We start from the raw sequence: 18,857 nt of genomic DNA, 5'->3' as shown, positions 1-18,857 counted from the left end.
ACTAAAATCCTGGCTGCTTGTATGAATTACTGCAAGAACACCAGTGATTTTTTTGAGGATTTTGCTTACAACTATGTTTTAACTAGAAGACACAGAGAACATTAGTAGAAAGCTTAAAAATAGAAGCCTTGGAGCTGGGGTTTTGAAAGCAGTTAGATTATTTTTTTTTTTCCTCTGAGCAGATAGAGAATACCACCTCAATTTTCCATATATGTCTACTTTTCTTCTTCCTCTCTTATTTGCTGTGCAGTAGCAGTGCAGGATTCTGTATTTCCCCAACCCAATCTGATGTTCCCTATAAAGCTACCTCAGCTGTTTCGTTTTTAGTAATATTGTTATAGCTGCAGAATTTCTTCTGAACTCAGTTCAAAAGAGGCAATGGATCTTAAATTTAACTCTGAAATGTGAATGCTTTAGGATCTGGCTGATCTGCAGGATTACAAATAGTAAACTTGCAGATCCTCATCCAAAATACGTTGGTGGATTTGCACTTAGTGGAACACAAGAATGTGAGGGCGGGACAATGCTTGGGAGTAGGGCTAGTGTTTGTATGTGAAGAACATCCCAGTCACTGGCTGGATCCAGCATGGTGCACTCACTAGGTCTTGACACTCTGCTGGGGCTGTGGGAGCAGGGTGAGGCTTCCCCTGCTCTTTGGGACCTTGCTTCTTACTGCCTTGGGAATGAGGACCTGGCTGAAAGTGCAGAGGAAAAAAAGGTCTTTCAATCCCTTTATTGTAGCTCCTGTGTTATAGAAGCTACCCGAACCAGTTGCTGTTAGCACGAGAGAAATGAAGATTCCCATCCTCACATAAAAGCTAGTCTATCTGCTGTGCTTGACAGAAAGAGATAGAACATCTTTTCACCTTTGCAACATTCAGAAAATGACAGTTTTTTGAAACCTGATGATCTTGTTCTAATCCTCTAATTTTTGCTAGCAAAAGGATACAAAAATCAGTGTCATGATATTTTTCATGTTGTCTGCAGAAGAGTCATTCATTATCCTGTCTTTCATCTCACATATCCAACCTTTCTCTGCCATGCAGTCATTAGGGTTTTGTCATCCATCACTTTACATCCTGTAAGTCACCATGTTACACCATGTCCTGCCCCCTATGAAAAGCTATCAGAGTCATACAGGCATATGCAATCAAAAGTGAAACTGGGAGTGAAAAGTCCTGTGTCTGTAAGAATTCCAGTCACCTCTGCTCTGGAAAACAAATGTAGAATCAAACTCTCCTCTATATTGACATACATTGCTTCTACTAGGTGAACTCTATGAAACTCATTGGAGAAAAGGGTTGTGATCAGCAGCACAAAGTCCAGCTGGAGGTGGGCCAGTCACAAGTGGAATACTCTAGGAGTTGATACTGGGGCTAATACTATTTAATGTCTTCATTAGTGACTTGGATGATGGAGAAGAGTGCAGCTTCTGCAAGTTTCCAAATAATACGAAACCGGGAGGAGTGGCTGATACAGCAGATGGGTGTGCTGCCATTCAGAGAGACCTTGACAGGCTGGAGAAATGGACAGACAAGACACTTACAAAAGGAAATGAAAAGTCCTGCACCCGGGGAGGAATAAATCCCTGCACCAATTCATGCTGGGCATCAAACAGCTGAAAAGGAGCTTGTCAGAAAGAGACTGGGGGGCCTTGATAGACAAGCTGAATGTGCCCTTGAGGAAAAGACAGGCAACATCATCTGGGGCTGAATTAGGAAAAGTGTTGCCAGCAGATTGTGGGACGCGATCCTTCTCCTCTACTCAGCACTGGTGAGACATATCTGGAGTGCTGTGTTCAGTTCTGGGCCCCCAGTACAAGAGGCAATTCCAACAAAGGGCAATGGAAATGATTAAGGAATTGGAGTGTCCAACCTCAAAGGGAGGCTGAAAGAGCTGGGACTGTTCAGCCTTGAGAAGAGAAGGCAGCTCAGGGGATCTTGTCAATATGTATGAATGCCTGTTTGCAGGGAGCAATGAAAAGGGAGCCAGACTCTCCTCAGTGGTGTCCTATGAAGGGAAGAGAGTCAAAGGGACAAATAAGCAAGAATAAACTTTTTTACTCTGAGGGTGGTCAAACACTGGAACAGATTGCCCAGAGAAGTTGTGTAGTCCCCATCCTTGGAGGTATTTAAAACCTAACTGAATGTGATCCTGCTGTAGGTAACCTCTCTATGGGCAGGGGGGTTGGACTAGACAATCTCCAAAGGTGCCTTCCAACCTCAACCACTCTACAATGCTGTGAGAAAGGAACGTGAAATCTCTCTCAAGCTCTCAGATGCCAGTGATGGAGGCACACAGTATGATATTGTCACTGAGACTTGCCTGTACTTACTTTTGTGAGCACAGTGGTTGGGTATGGGAGCTAGGCTGTTTCGTACAGGAGTAAGATTTTTTATTTTGGGTTGGTCTATGGACATCTGTTGAAAATTTTTACCTGTGAAAGAAAAAGATAATCTGTTACCACATGAAAATAATTGTAAATAATACAGTGCACTGTAGATCTCTGGCTTCTAGAAAAAAAGAAAACTTACTTAGACCAGTCAGTCTTACCTCTGTGCCTGGCAAGATCATGGAGCAGATCCTCCTGGAAACTATGCTAGGGCACATGGAAAATAAGGAGGTGTTTGGTGACAGCCAACATGGCTTAACTAAGTGCAAATCATGCCTGACAAATTTGGTGGCCTTCTACAATGGGGTTACAGCATTGGTGGAGAAGGGAAGAGCAACTGACATCATCTACCTGGACCTGTGCAAAGCATTTGACACTGTCCCGCACAACATCATAAATTGGAGAGGCATGGATTTAATGGATGGCTCACTTGGTGGATAAGAAATTGACTGGATGGTCACACTCAAAGAGTTGCAGTCAATGGCTCGATGTCCAAATGGAGAGCAGTGACAAGTGGCGTGCATCGGGGGTCGGTGTTGGGACCGGAACTGTTTAACGTCTTTGTTAGAGACATGGACAGTGGGATCGAGCGCACCCTCAGGAAGTTTGCTGACGACACCAAGCTGTGTGGTGCGGTCAACATGCTGGAGGGAAGGGATGTGCCATCCAGAGGGACCTGGACAGGCTGGAGAGGTGGGCCTGTGCAAACCTCATGAAGTTCAACAAGGCCAAGTGCAAGGTCCTGCACATGGGTGGGGGCAATCCCAAGCACAAATACAGTCTGGGCAATGAGCAGATTGAGAGCAGCCCTGTGGAGAAGGACTTGGGGGTATTAGTGGATGGAAAACTGAATATGAGCCAGCAATGTGTGCTTGCAGCCCAGAAAGACAACTGTATCCTGGGCTGCATCAAGAGAAGTGTGGCCAGCAGGTCAAGGGAGGTGATTCTACTCCTCTACTCGGCTCTTGTGAGACCACACCTGGAGTCTTGTGTCCAGCTCTGGGGCCCCCAACACAAGAAGGGCATGGACCTGCCTGAGCAGGTCCAGAGAAGGCCATGAAGATGATCAGGGAGCTGGAGCACCTCCCTTATGAGGACAGGCTGAGAGAGTTGGGGTTGTTCAGCCTGGAGAAGAGAAGGCTCCAGGGAGACCTTAGAGTGGCCTTCCTGTACTTAAAGGGGGCTACAGGAAAGATGAGAAGGGACCATTTACCAGGCAGTGTAGTGATAGCGCAAGGGCTAACAGTTTTAAACTGAAAGAGGGTAGATTTAGATTAGATATAAGGAAGAAATTCTTTTCTGTGGGGGTGGTGAGACACCGGAACAGGTTGCCCAGAGAAGCTGTGGCTGCCCCCTCCCTGGCAGTGTCCAAGGCCAGGTTGGACGGGGCTTTGAGCAACCTGATGTAGTGGAAGGTGTCCCTGCCCATGGCAGGGGGGTTGGAACTAGATGATTTTTAAGGTCCCTTCCAACCCAAACCATTCTGTGATTCTATGACAATTCTCAGAGATATGTAATAACAAGAAACCACCAACTGAAAAAAGCTGTTGCTTTGGTTCTCTTTACATTCATTACAAAGAGTGATGGATTTAATACAACCTTCATTTGTACCCTTATCACTTCCTCTCGTATAATGCAGTAATTCATCTTAAAACAGGCACAGTCCACTAACTAGGTCTGTGTAAGAATATTTGGACACTAAATTTGTAGAAATATTCAACTAGATGGATTTGCTTTCAGAATCAAAGCTTTAGTTTGTAAACTTTTCTAATAGCGTCTTGGCCTTTCTAAATACTAGAACATGAATTCAGCTGCTGGTTGGAAAATTAAATGAGTGGAAGTCTATCAGCAGTAGAGATGAGCTTTGAGAGGGCTTTGCTGCAGCTGAAAACAGCAGAACTGATATAAACTGATATTGATTCTTAGCAAATGATGTTTATGGCAGTTTCATTTTTAACAAGAAGAATAGGTAGTGGAAAATGAAAGGTTGGCTAACCATGGCATTTCACTGGCTAAGATTAAAGTTAACTTTGGTCTAGTACTATTAAAAAAAGTATGTTAGATGATGTAATGCATTTCACTACATAAATGACACATCAAATACTATCAAAAATGTAGAAGTTCAAGCACCAAATCAACATTTTCCCCAGATTCTTTTCCTGATTTGATCTTAATCTGTGATGTTTGAGTCCCTCAAATTTTTCTTTTTCGTTATCCCCATATCTGAGATGAACATTGTAAAGAATCTTGAGTTGTCTTGCCAAACAGCTGCTCATCCAACATGGCATTGCAACATTGCTCATTGCAGAGCAAGCATATGCTCTGTTGGCACCCAGAGACAAGGGGAGACACAAGCTGGATGTAGCAGGACATCTTAAGCAACAGGAAGAAATGCAATTATATAAATTGCCTCTGTGGCTTTGTAGTTGGTAGTTGTATATACCTATGTATTGCTGGTCTGTGCAAGACAAAGCTATAGGAAAATAGTTGTAAAACAGTTTCCTGGAGGTGTCCTGAAGTAGATGTCAAGACTTCAATACTGCTGTTGCTGCTGTTACTGACTAAATAAATTCTGTGTGAAAGTAGCTAAAGTAGTTATCAGACAAAGCCCATGTTGTAGTGCAGCCTTGGTAGTGCAGCATGGAGCAAGATTCTGGTCCAAAGGCCACAGCAGTTGATAGACATTGGATCAATCTACTGGATCCATGGGTAAAGCTGATGCGTATTGGGCTAAAGCATGAAGAATCTCTTATAGATGAGCTCTGTTTAATAGGAATAGACTTTGTTTTCCTTTTCCCATGTTTTACGCCTTATTTAGTCTTTAACACTTCTCCAGTGTGATCAAAAAGGGGGTGTAAAAGTTGTTAAATATCTTCTCTAGACATCGCATCCACTGTGCACAAATAAATAAATAAATTGCAGAATAGCAGAGAATCAAGCTTGCTGCTCCCTTTAATGCAATTCAAGTTATATTGTTTTCAGTAATGCTTATGTGGAGAACTAATGGCTTATTATGTATGTATCATCATGGCTTTGATGATTGGAAGTTGTTTTTTTTAATCAAGAGATACAGTTATTTCATAAATGGGGATATCTGACAGCAAAACAACAGTACAAAGCATAATCATGTTTGTAAGGCTGATATGAATGCTTGGAAAAGAATCCTTGTTGTCTAAAAGCTCTGGCATCAAGTGGAAGCATTCTGCTCTTCCTTTTTATCTGTTCCACATGACATCAGAGAAAAAAGTTTTTCTTTTTTTAAGACATCATCTTTGTCATCCCTGAGAGCATATTTGTGACGGCATTTATTTTTTAATGAAATGGAAAGGAGGCAATTTCATTACTACAAAATGCAGGACTGTTGTGCATTTCGTTTACTGACTTTTTTACAGGTTGTTCTTTGATTTTCCTTTGCATTTAGGTAGGTGAACCACATTGTGGTGCGTTTTCTGGAAAAGTTGTAAATGTTATGATGAATGTCCCACTGTAAATCAGTCCTTCACTTTGAGAAAGAAACAGCCACACCGATCAGCTTTGCTCTACCCTTTCCTGGTCAAGAAGTGATTCCTGTGGGACTATACCATACTGCTTATGCCAACATGAGCTTAATAATAGCCTGTTTTTACATTACCTCTTCAAGCAAATAGAAGATACTGGGCTGCTGTAATAAAACCTGTAATAAAGTATTGCCTTAGGCCTGGAAGGTTAGTAATCTGAAAGATGAGTTGGTGATAGAAGGAGACTCCATCTGGTCAGAGGGTGCTAAGAGCTGCCTTATATTTGAGACAGGCTTCCTTTTACTTTATCACTTGGAATTTCTCTACTTACACCATTTTTTCCCGTGGAAAGTAGATGGCAGTACATTTTGCAAAAAGACATGATTGCAAAGCTCATAAATACAAAATGCTTCAGATTGCAGATGCCAGCTCAGCACTGTGGCTGGCAAGCACTCTTGCAATACTGACAGTAGTGTTTGGTATAGTCTATCTTTGTTCTTCCCAGCGGAGACAAGACGAAGCCGTTATTCCGAGAGAAACCAGTGGCATGATAGTAAGGTAAGTCTCATTGCTACCCACAGCAACCTCCCCACTTTGTGTAAGTGCTAAGGCTCAGCTAGTAAATTGACTCATCTTTCATTTCCAGGAGCACAGAAAACAGAACAAAAACCCTCAAAAAGTCCCCATCTATGTGCCAGCTGCCTTAGTAGCAGCAAGCAAAAATTAGCTCTGACTTTAAAGAAAGACATGGTCATGCAAGACAATCAACATTGTGTGTCAGCTGAGAAAATAATTTTCAAATTGAGTTCTCCTAGATTATTGATACCCATAATCCTACCCTGGATATTCAGTGATTAGGCAATTGTAGCCCCCACAGTCATGACATGAGAAATGGAGTATTAACACTTCATTATCTTTCAAAGACCAGATGTTTTTTCCCTCAGCTAGGCCTCCTCAGAAAAAAATGACGAGAAAATATCTTCCCTCAGAGAGAGCTGCCTGCACATCACTGCCAGCTGGGCAGGAGCCAGGCTTACTTTGCTTCTGATCCTGTAAGTCCAGCAGGCACAGTGCACTGGAGACCTGGAAGCCCTGGAGCTCATACAGTAAATACACTTCTCATTCACAAGTCAGGTGGCTTTAATTACAGGGGAGACAGATTTAAACCACACACATAGGTGTGAAGAGGGATAAGCAGATCTTTTTATCATGAAGAAATGTTAGACAGTATCTGGGTTGTGCAATGTATTCCTGTCAGACACTCTCTGCCTCCTTATAAGTTTTTAATTCACATGCTTCAGTGGAAGTCCTTTTTTTAAGCTACGAGAATCTTTTTACTGTTGGAAAGTTTTGTTAAACGGAGGTGGTGCACAGAGAACTGGGCTTAAAGCAGACTCAGGCTTTTTTTTTCTCCGAGGGAGATAATAAATTTTCAGAGATAAATTGAGTTACTTTTCCATTGGACATACAAATACAGCTTCCATTGTAACAATTAGAAGATTTCCCGTAATTGATACAATTTTGCTCTCATTCATGCATTTAGACTGCTGGTTCTATACTGAGTCCCCATGCAGATCATGGAGCACTGAATGGATGCATAGGGTCCATCCTGACTCAGCTGGTTGCAATTTTTTGTCATAGGATTTTCATAGAAAATCACCTGTCCTTCTGTCCAGAGCAAACGAGGATTTAACCACGGAGTATTCTAGTCTTAAGGAAAATAGATAGTCACACTTTAAATAACATGGTAGTTACTTCCACATCAAATGTATTTATAGTCTAGCTAATTCCACCAAGAAATATTTCCCCAATGTTGTCCTCAGGCTTGGTTTATCCAGTTTGAGTTCATTCCTCCTCCTACTGTCAACATGAATGATGTCAGATATCTCAGCCTCACTGTACCTTATTATATTTAGGTTGTAAAGAAGCCCTGCAGGTTTTCTTGTCTTCCACATGTGAGCTGAACCTTGGAGAGTTCAGTGTTGAAAGAGTCGTGCTGGAGCAATCCTTGCTAGCCATGTGGAGTCTGGGGTTTGTATGGTTGAATGAATAGCTGAAGAGTGCACAGTGAAAAAGTAGTGACACCTATAGACCAGGTCTATCAAGCTTTCAGGAAAATGGCCTGATGTTCAGGAAGGGGAACATTTTGAATAGCTCCTTTTTACCCTGAAAGACTTTTTCCAGACCTGTCATTCTGAAATTGCCACGTCTATTCTCATTATTAGAGATGTGAACAAAGATTTGTTATTTTATAGGTCCCTTTGCTTACAAGTCAGTACCGTTTGCACTATCATGCAAGCTCAGATAGTGACCTGACCTAACTGAGGGTTCTCAGACAGGGTTTCTGTTTACTCCTCTTTCCACTGGAGGATAACAGCTCATGTCTGTTGGGGTGAGGGTAGATTAACTTATTGTGTAATATTTACTCCTTGTAATGGTGTACTGGTAAGTTTGGGGATTGCTTTTGCTTGCTTCATTTTCAGTTGGAAATTACAAGGGTTGGAAAGCATTCTAGATGTGTTTATTTCTGGCATGGAACTAATCCCAAAGGAGTTGAAGTTGGAGACACTGATATGTTGAAGTAAACTCCAGCATGCAGATCAGCCAGCCAGCCAGATCATTTAAACATGGATGTGAGTCAAACAAAGTACTAGATCCCAAATTTTGCCAAACCCTGGTTTTGAGTTTACTTCAGAATTCTGATGCTCTGCTTCATTACTGTTGCATTACAGTTTCCAAACCACAACATAAAAACATTTACTCCATCTCCGTAAATCTAGTAACCTGAATTCAGCTTTGGAGAAACCATAAGAACAGCACATTAGACCAAAGAGCTGGCAGTCATGGTGGGAAGAGTGGGAAGGGGTGACACTAGAGCCTGGAGTCAGAATATATATATAAGGGGAAAGTGGCATGGTGCAGAGCTGTCCAGCATGGCACATGTGGACTTACCTGTGGATCCAGAAGCAGCTCTCAGCACAGTTAGAGATTTGAGTGCAGTACTGTTCCCTTGCACATCTAGTTCCAGGACTAAATGTGGACACAAGGCAGCCGGCATAGTACTGGGTGTTAACATGCGATTCACAAAGCACATATATAATCTGGAGGCACTTACCTTGCTAAGGTACCTTACATGCTTCCGAACTACCTGCCTTTTTGCTTACTCATCAGACTTACTTAAATCTCTTATTTCCCACACCTAAGCAGCTTGCTTCAGCTATCAGCTGATGTCCTGTCCATATGCTCTCTGTGATTGCTACTACATACAGGGAGAAAAACATATTAAAGAAATAGAAATGTCATGGGTCAGACTTACCTATTTTTTCTGACTCAGCTTGCCACATCAGTAGATATTATAGGGTTTGGGAGATAGAGAAGAATTAAATTACCTGATGGAGAACTGGGAAGTGAGGGAAGGCGGGGAGGGCACAAAAGCACGTGGTGAGATCTATCAGAGTTTAAGCTATTTATCAGTTTGTCTGAAGGAGTCCTAGTACAGACTTTGTAGGAGAGTAGTTGGTTAGAGTCTGTGTTCCAGGGATCATCCAACAAAGCTTGACAGCTGCTTCTGTGGACCAGCAAGTTGTGTTCACTCCTACTCTTTTGAGACTTGTATGCAAAATGGTGGGTGCTGGTGCTGGAAGAGAAGCTTGACGTTGTGCTCTGGGAAGAAGTTAGGAAGGAATTTCCCAAAGTGATTGGGGGCAGGCTCTGGGTTCTGATAGGCAGAAGTCCCTGACACTCTGGTTGCTTCTTTTCTGGTATGAGGTACTTTGTGTCTGCGCTCCTTCTTTTAAAGTCAGCGGTGGTCACACACTCATCTGGAATGTCTTTGCAGTTTGTGTCCATAATGCAATCAAAAGTTGTGATGATGTCATCTACTTCTGAGGTCTCTTGTCTAGGATATTGGTCTCTGCTTCTCTCCTTCTGACTGGTTTTTGGATAATCTTTCTTCTTTTTGCAAGAGAAGATGTGGTTCAGCATACTGAATCGTCCTTCTTTCTTTAGGAGTCTGTTGTTCTGGGAGGGAAACTGATGAACTGTCTCAGATCTACTGGAAGCACAAATCAAAATGTGATATCATTATTACCAAATAATGAAAAAGATACTGCCTGTGTTAGCCCATGAAATGGGGTATATATTGTTCAGATATATTCCTGAGTGGGGCGGTTCAAGGAGGCAGAAATTAGGACTCCAAGTTTATAATTAACAAAGGCTGAAAATTATACCGTGCTACTTCACTCTTTCTTGTGGGGTTAATTGCCTGGCACTCATCTTAATGTAGACTCAGTGCAGCTATCAGGAAGACAAACAAACTTTTCTGGCTTCAGCATCTACAAGCTGCAGAATCATTATTCTTAATGGTGAAGCAAGATCCAATAACAATAAGAAGAACGTGCTGGGATCTTTAAAACCAAGTGGTCTTTGTATTATGTCATATTTGGAAAATGCTATTTCCAACAGCACAGCCATTGCTAACGCTGTAACAAAGGCACTAGTTCACCATTCCTTTTCTTGCTTTCCCTTTCCCTTTCCCTTTCCCTTTCCCTTTCCCTTTCCCTTTCCCTTTCCCTTTCCCTTTCCCTTTCCCTTTCCCTTTCCCTTTCCCTTTCCCTTTCCCCTTCCCTCTCCCTCTCCCTCTCCCTCTCCCTCTCCCTCCCTTTCTCTCCCTTTCTCTCCCTTGCCCTTGCCCTTGCCCTTGCCCTTGCCATTCTTTTCCTTTCCCTTCTTTCCCTTCCTTCCCTGCTTTTCCTTCTTTCCCTTTCCCTTGCCCTTGCCCTTGCCCTTGCCCTTGCCCTTTCCCTTTTGTCTTCCCCTTTCATCTTCCACTTTTGTCTTCCCCTTTCATCTTCCACTTTCATCTTGCCCCTTTCCCCTTGCCTTGCCTTGCCTTGACTGTACTAAAGAATCCCAGAGAGTTTCAGAAGATCTGTCAAGATAATGACCTACACTGGTGCTGTAGTGGTTTTTAGATGAGATTTTGACTAATCAACATTTCAGACCTACTCAGACAGGCAAAGCACAGGAGGAGGAGGAGAGGTAATGTTACCCACATCTCACAATTTGTAACACAGGAAATAGTACTAGCTGCTGACTGGAAAGAAGGGGAAAGCACAAAGAAGTGTGATGATAAATGTCTTTGTAAGTGAATGATCATTTACCAAAGTTGAAGAACTGAAGTTAATTCAATGACAGCTGCTGAAACATGAGAAATACAAAGAGAGAGGAAGATCATAAGCAGTAGTAAAATCATTATACTTTCTAACAGAGAAGAACTCAGAATAAGAAGAGACAATCAAGGTAGAGAACTAAAGAAGGCTAGGAAACCACTCCTAAACGCTTACCCTGAGGATGAAAACTTGAAATTAATTTTATTATCTATATAGTGAAGCTGCCTTTGTGTTCAGTCTATCCCTCTGTCTGATTACATGAACACACAGCTAGTGCACAGAGATTTCAAAAAAGAGGAAGGCATGTATCTGAGGGCTGAAATTTTCTGTAAGATAAATTTTTTGAGAAGGTGACTGAGCAAGAGCTATACTCACATCTTCTTGGTTCAGAACCCTCTGCTATCAGCAGATTACCACTGTAACCACAGTGATGAGTCTTCAGAAGATGACTAATTCTAATGTTGCTATTTTGGTGGAAAACTTGAACTGAGTATTGCATATGAATCAAGGAGACATCACCCAAGGCTTAAACCCTTCAGTAGCATACAAAAAGCTATCAATTTGTTTTCTAGTCAGTGGCAACATGTGAGCAAGATGTAAATTTTTGCTTTACCTGCTCTCCTGAGACAGCAGCTTGATGCATGCTGTGTGCCCACAGTACACTGCATATGTCAGAGGAGTGTTTTCATTGATGTCTCGAGGGCTGCTGTCTATCCCCAGCTCTAGCAGTGTCTGCACACAGTCAGCTTTCCCTGCTGCTGCAGCCCAGTGCAAAGGCGTCCTACAGAAAAGTGGGGAAAATCATTAAAATAGATTAATATATTTACTATCGAAACTATTAATGATATAGTGCGGTGTCCTCTTACGCTATTTGTCCAGATTCATTACATCCATTTTAAGGTATTCTCCAGGAACTTATCCCACACTGATGTAGCTGCCACTGGTGGCAGTAAGGGCATAGATTGGCATCTATCTATGTGCATCTATTTAGCTGTAAAGTAGACATGGGTCTTCAGAATGCCTATACATTCTATATAATAGCATCTCTTTTGCTGCTGGGGTTGCAGAGTGGGAGGAGTGCCTGAAGTTTTCAGAGCAGAATTTGAAAAAACTCTTTGTAGTGTCCACTGCATAGGGACAAGCTCTTCTCATCTTTACACCAAACACAATTAGCAATGGTTGACTCAGGGCTTCTCCATGAGGGTAATAGGAGAAGAAGTTTTCCCCAGCTGAATGTGAAGGACTGGACACATCTACCAGACTGTCATTGCCCCTTTGCCAGTTTCTGTGTTCTTTGGTGGGCACAGACTGGAGCAGATATAATTGTCTTGAATCTGTGCAGGAGAATCAAACTGATTTTCTCCTTGGCAGAAGTTTTGCGCCTTGTCTTTGGAAACTTTTGTCCAGTTTCCAAATTGTAATATTTTGCTCTTGTGAAAAATCTGAAAGCACAGAAAACACCATAAGAAAACTGTGCAATAATAAAAAATAAAATTGACTTTTCTCTGCCTGTTTCTTTACAGTCCCAGTGACTTCAGATGGGTACAGTCAGAAACACAAGAGAATGAAAATTTACTGTGTGTTTATAGTGAACAGTTTATCTTTTCCCCTCTTCAAGTATAATACCTTCTATGGAAATATCTGAGAACATGTAATAGGAGGTCATGTCTTACTGAGCTCTCAAATGTAGTTAAACTCCTCCCTTTGCCCTTCTTTCCATAGAAACGCAGCCTCCTCAACTACATTTTACTGACGTTTAGAAACTTCTCCAGAACCCTGTTGGTTTTATTTCTGTTCCATTTTATTGCACTTTTCCATGAAGAATGCTATTATTTTAAGTACCTGAAGGCCTAAGCCAAGAAAACCTTGGCTTTTCTCCACTGAGCAGGATAATCAATGCGAACAGTCAGTTGGTTCTCTTTGCATTAAATAAATTTATGAGCAAAGTTCCAAGGGAGGTAGGTGTGGGGTGAAAAAGAGAAAGAAGATGACTCTTCTGCACTTATAAGGATTTCATCCTGGAAGGACTCAAATGCCTTGTTGGAGTTGAAGGAGAAGGTCCCCTGGTCCTATAGGAATACTGTGTAAGCATCTTGAATGCAGCAAGGGAACATTGCCATTTCTTAAATACAAATAGCAGCAGGATCCCAGCTTCAAGTTGTAGGATCCTGTTCTATTGTTTTGAAAAGAATGTTCACTTTTGATTGGAAGGAGTTAAGTCAAGTGGTCACAAAGTCCTTTCACACATGATCTTATCATTTCCTAGCAGAAACACAAAGCTAAATAACATTCTTACTAGTTAGTTTTTACACTAGATACGATACATGTGAGCCAGACTGCTCTGCAGTGTTTCTGAGCAAGCATGGTTCTCTGTAAGTGCAGTTCATTAACTAGGCCATGGTCTGTGAAACAGGAAACGATTATAGAATAAACAGAGCTAGTCTCAGGTTAATAGAAAGGAAGCAGCAATTTCAGTTTCAGCATTTCCATGGTTACCTGTCATCCACATCAAGGGCCTGCAGGTTGCACTCCCGGACTTTAGCCAGCTCACTGATAATATCACTGTAGCCTGCAGCAGCAGCAATGTGCATACATGTTTTGCCATTCTCATCATCATAGTTTATTATTGATGGTCCCTGGTAGTGGTCCAGAATGATGGAACACAGAATTCTGTTGCCACTCTGGGAGGAAGTTCAGAGAAGAAAATAATTTTACAATGGAGCTCACACTGAACTGCATTTTCTCTGCTAGAGAAGGCTAAATACAATAATGTTATTTTGTTTTGTGTATACCAGACTCCTCAGGTGTGAAAGCCAAAGCTTCCAATCTCCTGCTGGGAATTGGGTTTGCTTTATGAATTTCCTAGAACACTTAAACACTGGAAAAATAATAAATAATGTGCCACTACAAATATCTCCAAAAGTTACAGAGTGTAAATTACTCAACAGCTTTTTCAGAAATAACTTAGGGTTTTTGCTGTTTTGCTAAGCCAGAGTCCAAAAAGATACAAGCCTATATTTTCTCATAGAAATTTAGGGTTGGAAAGGACCTCAAAAGACCAACCCACTTCTGTAAGCCTGTCGAAGTACACCTAGAAAAGCCATGTCAAATATTTGTTCAAGTGGTCCTTGAAAACTTTCTTAGCTAGTTTGCTCCAGTGCTTCAGTGTCTTAGTAGAAAGTTAACGTTGTTCTCTAACCTGCAGATGATTCTGAACATTTTATATTCTAACTTGGTGGAAACAGAGAAAAAGAATTTATGATTTTTTTATAACAACATAGAAACACAAGACTGGAAAGATCTTTCTAGATCATCAGAATCAATCCCTGCAATCACTTGCAGCTATGTTACATCATCCCTTTCATAAACTTACCGTGCACATTAAAAAGAATTCGGTTTTTTGTCCCCATTACTCCCAAAGGAAGGCAGTTCAATGTTTGCTTTAATGATTAGTATCTCTAATTCCTATTCATACTCATGGCTGATTTATATCCCTTTGTTTCAGTGCCAGCATTATTATTTAGATTAAATACTTCTTTCCTCTAACTGGTATTTGTTCTTCAGATGTATTTATAGACAAGCATCATATCCCTTCTGAGCTGTTCTCTTGCCACTCTAATCAATCAAGGTCTTTAAAGTTTTCTTTGTAAAATATATTTTCTGTTTCTCTCATCAGCCTACTAACCCTTGTCCTTTTGTGTTTTAGTTGTGTATCCTTGCAGAGGGATGATTAAAATAGTACCTAGCCTTACACAGACATTTTTGCCAGGTGACACTAGCTCTTCCCTATTTGTGTTAGAAATGCCTCTTTTGGCATGTCACAGACAGCATTTGACTTATTCACAGCTGTGTCCCATTAGAAACTCCTAGTCATTTTGGAATAACCCTTTAAACCTCAGTACTTCTCTTCCATAGTAATTTCTGAACAGAGTTTCTAGGGAGGACCTTCTGTTATTAGTATCCAAGTGCATGACTTAGGTGTTTTATCCTATTCAATTTTGTCACATTTGTATTACTCTAGACTTGAAGGTGATCCAGCTTCCCCTATATGATATCCCCATTCTTTTCTGTTAATGTCTTCCACTCTTTTGTTATTGGAAGATTTCATCAGAAAGCCCCTGTACTTTGTGCCAAGTTATCATGAAAATATTAAGTAAGATTGATTTCAAGACTTATCCCTGAAAGTAATTTAATTCCTTCCCCTATTCAACATTTAATTATTACTCTTCACTTCTTGATTTTGAGATATAACTTGTCTTGCTTCTCTGTACTTTTGCCTGTTATTTTGTAAGATGCCTACTGATTCTAAACATATCTTTTAAAGATGGGTAGTCAACCATTGTATCTCAAGACTCTTCTACACATTTTTCTTCTCTGCTCTTGGGATACTGATTCTTGCTACATTTTGCACCATTGACAGGATACATTCCAGGTCCCTGGAACCTGCTGGTCCCAGAGCTTCTCAGTCCAGCTGAGAGTTCCCTTATTTTACCAAATTATGTCCCTTGGAAATCAGGAATTTTGTTTTGCATGTATGCTTTGTTTACTCACCTGTTTAATTTAGAGTCTGCTCCGGATCATGCCATCCAAGCTTATTTTCTAAGACCAGGGATTTTATAACATCCTCATTAGCCATGTTAAAATTGTTATTAATTTATAGTTGTCTGAATATTTAATGAAAAAAGAGTGTTGATCTTCATGTTCAGGAATACTGAGATCCTATGAATAATTGTTGGTTTTATTCTCCAGTCCCTATGCCAAATGTCAATGTTCTCCATTCTAGCATAATTCTCAGTTACATTTTTTGGTCACTAACATCAGAGAAACCTCTAGTCACATTCATGGCTAACCAAATCTGGAAGTTTATTATATACTTCTAGTACTACCACTATAAACATCTAGTACTACCACAATAAACCATCCTTCTCCAAGTTAGTTTTGATACAAAAAATTATTAACATGCAGTATATTACTATTTCTGTATTCATGTTCTAGTGACATTACTATTCCTCTAATTTTATACTGTCTTGTTAAGTCCAAATTCCACATCCTGCACCTGCAGTTTCTGTCCCTCAATGTTCTTGCACAACTCTTAGCACTTGCATAAGAAATTTCCCACTGTTCTTACTGGCATTTTATACATTTGCAGACTGTTCATCTCCCACCAATCTTCCATTTTCTAGACTAAACAAACCATTTCAACCTCTCTTCATGGGTCAAGTTTTTCAACCCACTTATCATACATGGTGCTTGCTTTTGGCCTCTTTCCAGTTTGTCTACAGCTTTCTTCAACCATGACACCCCAAATGACATAATTATCCAGCTGAGGCTTCTCTCCTGACATTGAAAATGACATTGCTACTTCCTGTAGCCCACCATGTATCACACTTCTGTTAATCCATCCCAGAATGGTGTTTGTGTGTTTTGTATCAACACTGTAATTTAAACTCCTACTCACTCTGTAATCCACTAGCCTACTAGTCTACTAACTCTTCATTTTGTGCAGACAGCTTTAATTTTTCACAGTTCTGTACACAGTGCTATTTTATTAATTTCAGTTCATTCCTACAATTTATCAAATAATTTTGAATTTCATCCTGACCTATGAAGTGTTTGGTGTCCCTCTAATTTGGTTCTAGCTGTGGGTTATATACATGTTCTGTATTTTGTCACCTCATTATGCAACAAATGAAAACATTATTATGATAAATCCCTGTTTGGACTGTCTGTGAGGTGTCCATCTCCAAAGCTTGTTTGAATTGTCCTGAATGTGGCTGATAGAGAATATATGATGTGTGATATACATCCCTGGGTTGATTTTGATGGCATTACTCCTTCTTCCGCACTGTGACATTCTTTCTTTGGATTGAATTCTGAGTCCATTATAGCAGGTTGTGCTTATACAAATTGTGCTATTGACATCATTCAGTGTGATTAAAATTGCATGTACCACTCAACCCAAAAAGGGACAAAAATTGGACTTTTTATGATGACCCTATTCACCACCTGCTTAACAATCTTTCTGTGCCATGTGATGAACTTTATCTTGTTGGCACTTTTCCAGTACTTCTGTGTTTTACTACATGGTATTAAACTGATTAATTGACATTCAAACATACTACACCCAATAGCTTCTTATCTGAGGAAGTAATAATTGCTTTGAAGACAGCTATGAAATTTCTGTCCTGTTTTAACAATTCAGTCAAATTGTTAATTACATTTTCTCAATAATCAAAGGATATTTCCTAATATTTTGAACCTTTTGCTGAAAAAGATCTCTGGCCAACTGCTCTATGGCTTTCCAGGTCTCTCTTCTTAGGAGTGCCTTCTTATCTTTACATTCATCTTGGCTTTTTTAAATTACACAAAAAACTCTCTTAAAACGCTTACACTGCCCTTATTCTTAGATTGATAGCTTTGAGCTGAGGTCACCAAAAATGTAGTCTTCCTGTGGTAAATTTACCATGGACCACAGTACTATTGTTAGACCAGGATGTTCAGTGGTAAATTTACCATAGGAAAATTACATGGTTTTGTAACTTTACTGTATGTATCCCTACATTTCATCTTCCCTTTTTGTATTCAAATTCTTTTCAGCAGTGTTCTCAGAGATTGTTATTTTTGCTATGTGTTTCTATATAATTCTGTAGGGCTCCCCCCCAGATTGCTTTACACTTTTGTTCCATCTCACACCTTTATCTGCTTTCACCCATTATTCAGTCTCTTCAGTGAACTTTTCTTTCTTAGATCACTCATCTAAATTAAACTTACTTCATGAATAAGAAATGTTCTAAAGACTTCATCCAGGAGCCGCAAACTCTCATTGTGCTTTATGCAAATTTTTGTCTGACATCTGTGTCATCTCTGGACAGTGGCAAACAACAAATTCACTAAACAGGGTCACTGTCACTTGATTACAACTCTGTTTTCTTTAGGTTGGTTAATAAAAAGCCCAACTTCTGATAGTTGCATCTCTCAGTGCTTTCAAAATAAGAAAATAATTCTTCAGGAAGTACCCACTGAATCAAATACCACAAGGACAATCCTGCAAGTTTGGGACATGTTTTTGGTTTTGACAATATTTTCACCTATGTCTACTCAATTTATCCTCATTGTTACTACAGCTATTGTTCTTATACTTCAGCCCTTTGTATGTCCCACTGATATGTAGAATGATAATTTTACTTGGGAAGTTTATTATCACTTATGTAGTATTCTACCATAATGTTGCATTTTGTTCTGTCAGGTCATGTCACTGCACTGTATAGAGGATTAATGTTTTCCCCTTCCCAGAATACTCTAATTAACTAGATACTTTGATGCTAAAGAGAAGAATCATGTGAAGGGAGTCTGCTAAGCTGGCTTGTAGCTACCAGTAGTGTAGAGGTAGGAGTGGGAAAGAGATAAGCTATGGACCACTTAATGGTTTTCAGGAAACCATGATGAAGTATTTTTCTTCCAAGTGAATGTCTCTGGAGATTATGTGGTTAGGTTGTATTAGTTCACCTGTATTTTCTGTCTGTTTGTACTAGTGTGCAGTTTAAAGCTTTCTGATATCTATAGCCAGCTTTGCTGTATGGAATTTCCCCACTAGCAGCTCTTGATATTGCTTCTTATCATTAGCATTGTAATTTAGGGCTGTCTGTGTTTTCTATTCTACATTCCCTCCTCTTTCAATTCCACACGTGTGAATCCAAAGTTTTGACATTGTCTTTGATGTCCTTCTGCTCTGACCCTGAATGGCTTGACATTTTAACCATTGTTTCACTCCTCTCTACAGCAACTAGCAAATACTAT

The 18,857-nt window shown here is 40.4% G+C and overlaps 1 protein-coding gene across 1 annotated transcript in view; it reads right to left on the bottom strand.

The window, feature by feature from the left end:
* The window catches only part of ANKRD55 (ankyrin repeat domain 55), a 49,420-nt gene that overhangs the window by 5,606 nt on the left and 24,957 nt on the right, over nucleotides 1-18,857 (bottom strand). The window contains exons 7-10 of the mRNA XM_074855953.1: nucleotides 13,557-13,741; nucleotides 11,674-11,841; nucleotides 9,279-9,943; nucleotides 2,336-2,437 (exon numbers count right to left, since the gene is read on the bottom strand). Of these exons, the coding sequence (XP_074712054.1) occupies nucleotides 2,336-2,437; nucleotides 9,279-9,943; nucleotides 11,674-11,841; nucleotides 13,557-13,741 (1,120 nt within the window). The remainder of the gene's footprint in view (nucleotides 1-2,335; nucleotides 2,438-9,278; nucleotides 9,944-11,673; nucleotides 11,842-13,556; nucleotides 13,742-18,857) is intronic.

The sequence above is a fragment of the Strix uralensis genome, chromosome Z (assembly GCF_047716275.1).
Source record: "Strix uralensis isolate ZFMK-TIS-50842 chromosome Z, bStrUra1, whole genome shotgun sequence".
Lineage (NCBI taxonomy): Eukaryota > Metazoa > Chordata > Aves > Strigiformes > Strigidae > Strix > Strix uralensis.
Note: the sequence above shows the minus strand (reverse complement) of the source record. Positions and strands in the feature narration are given on the sequence as shown.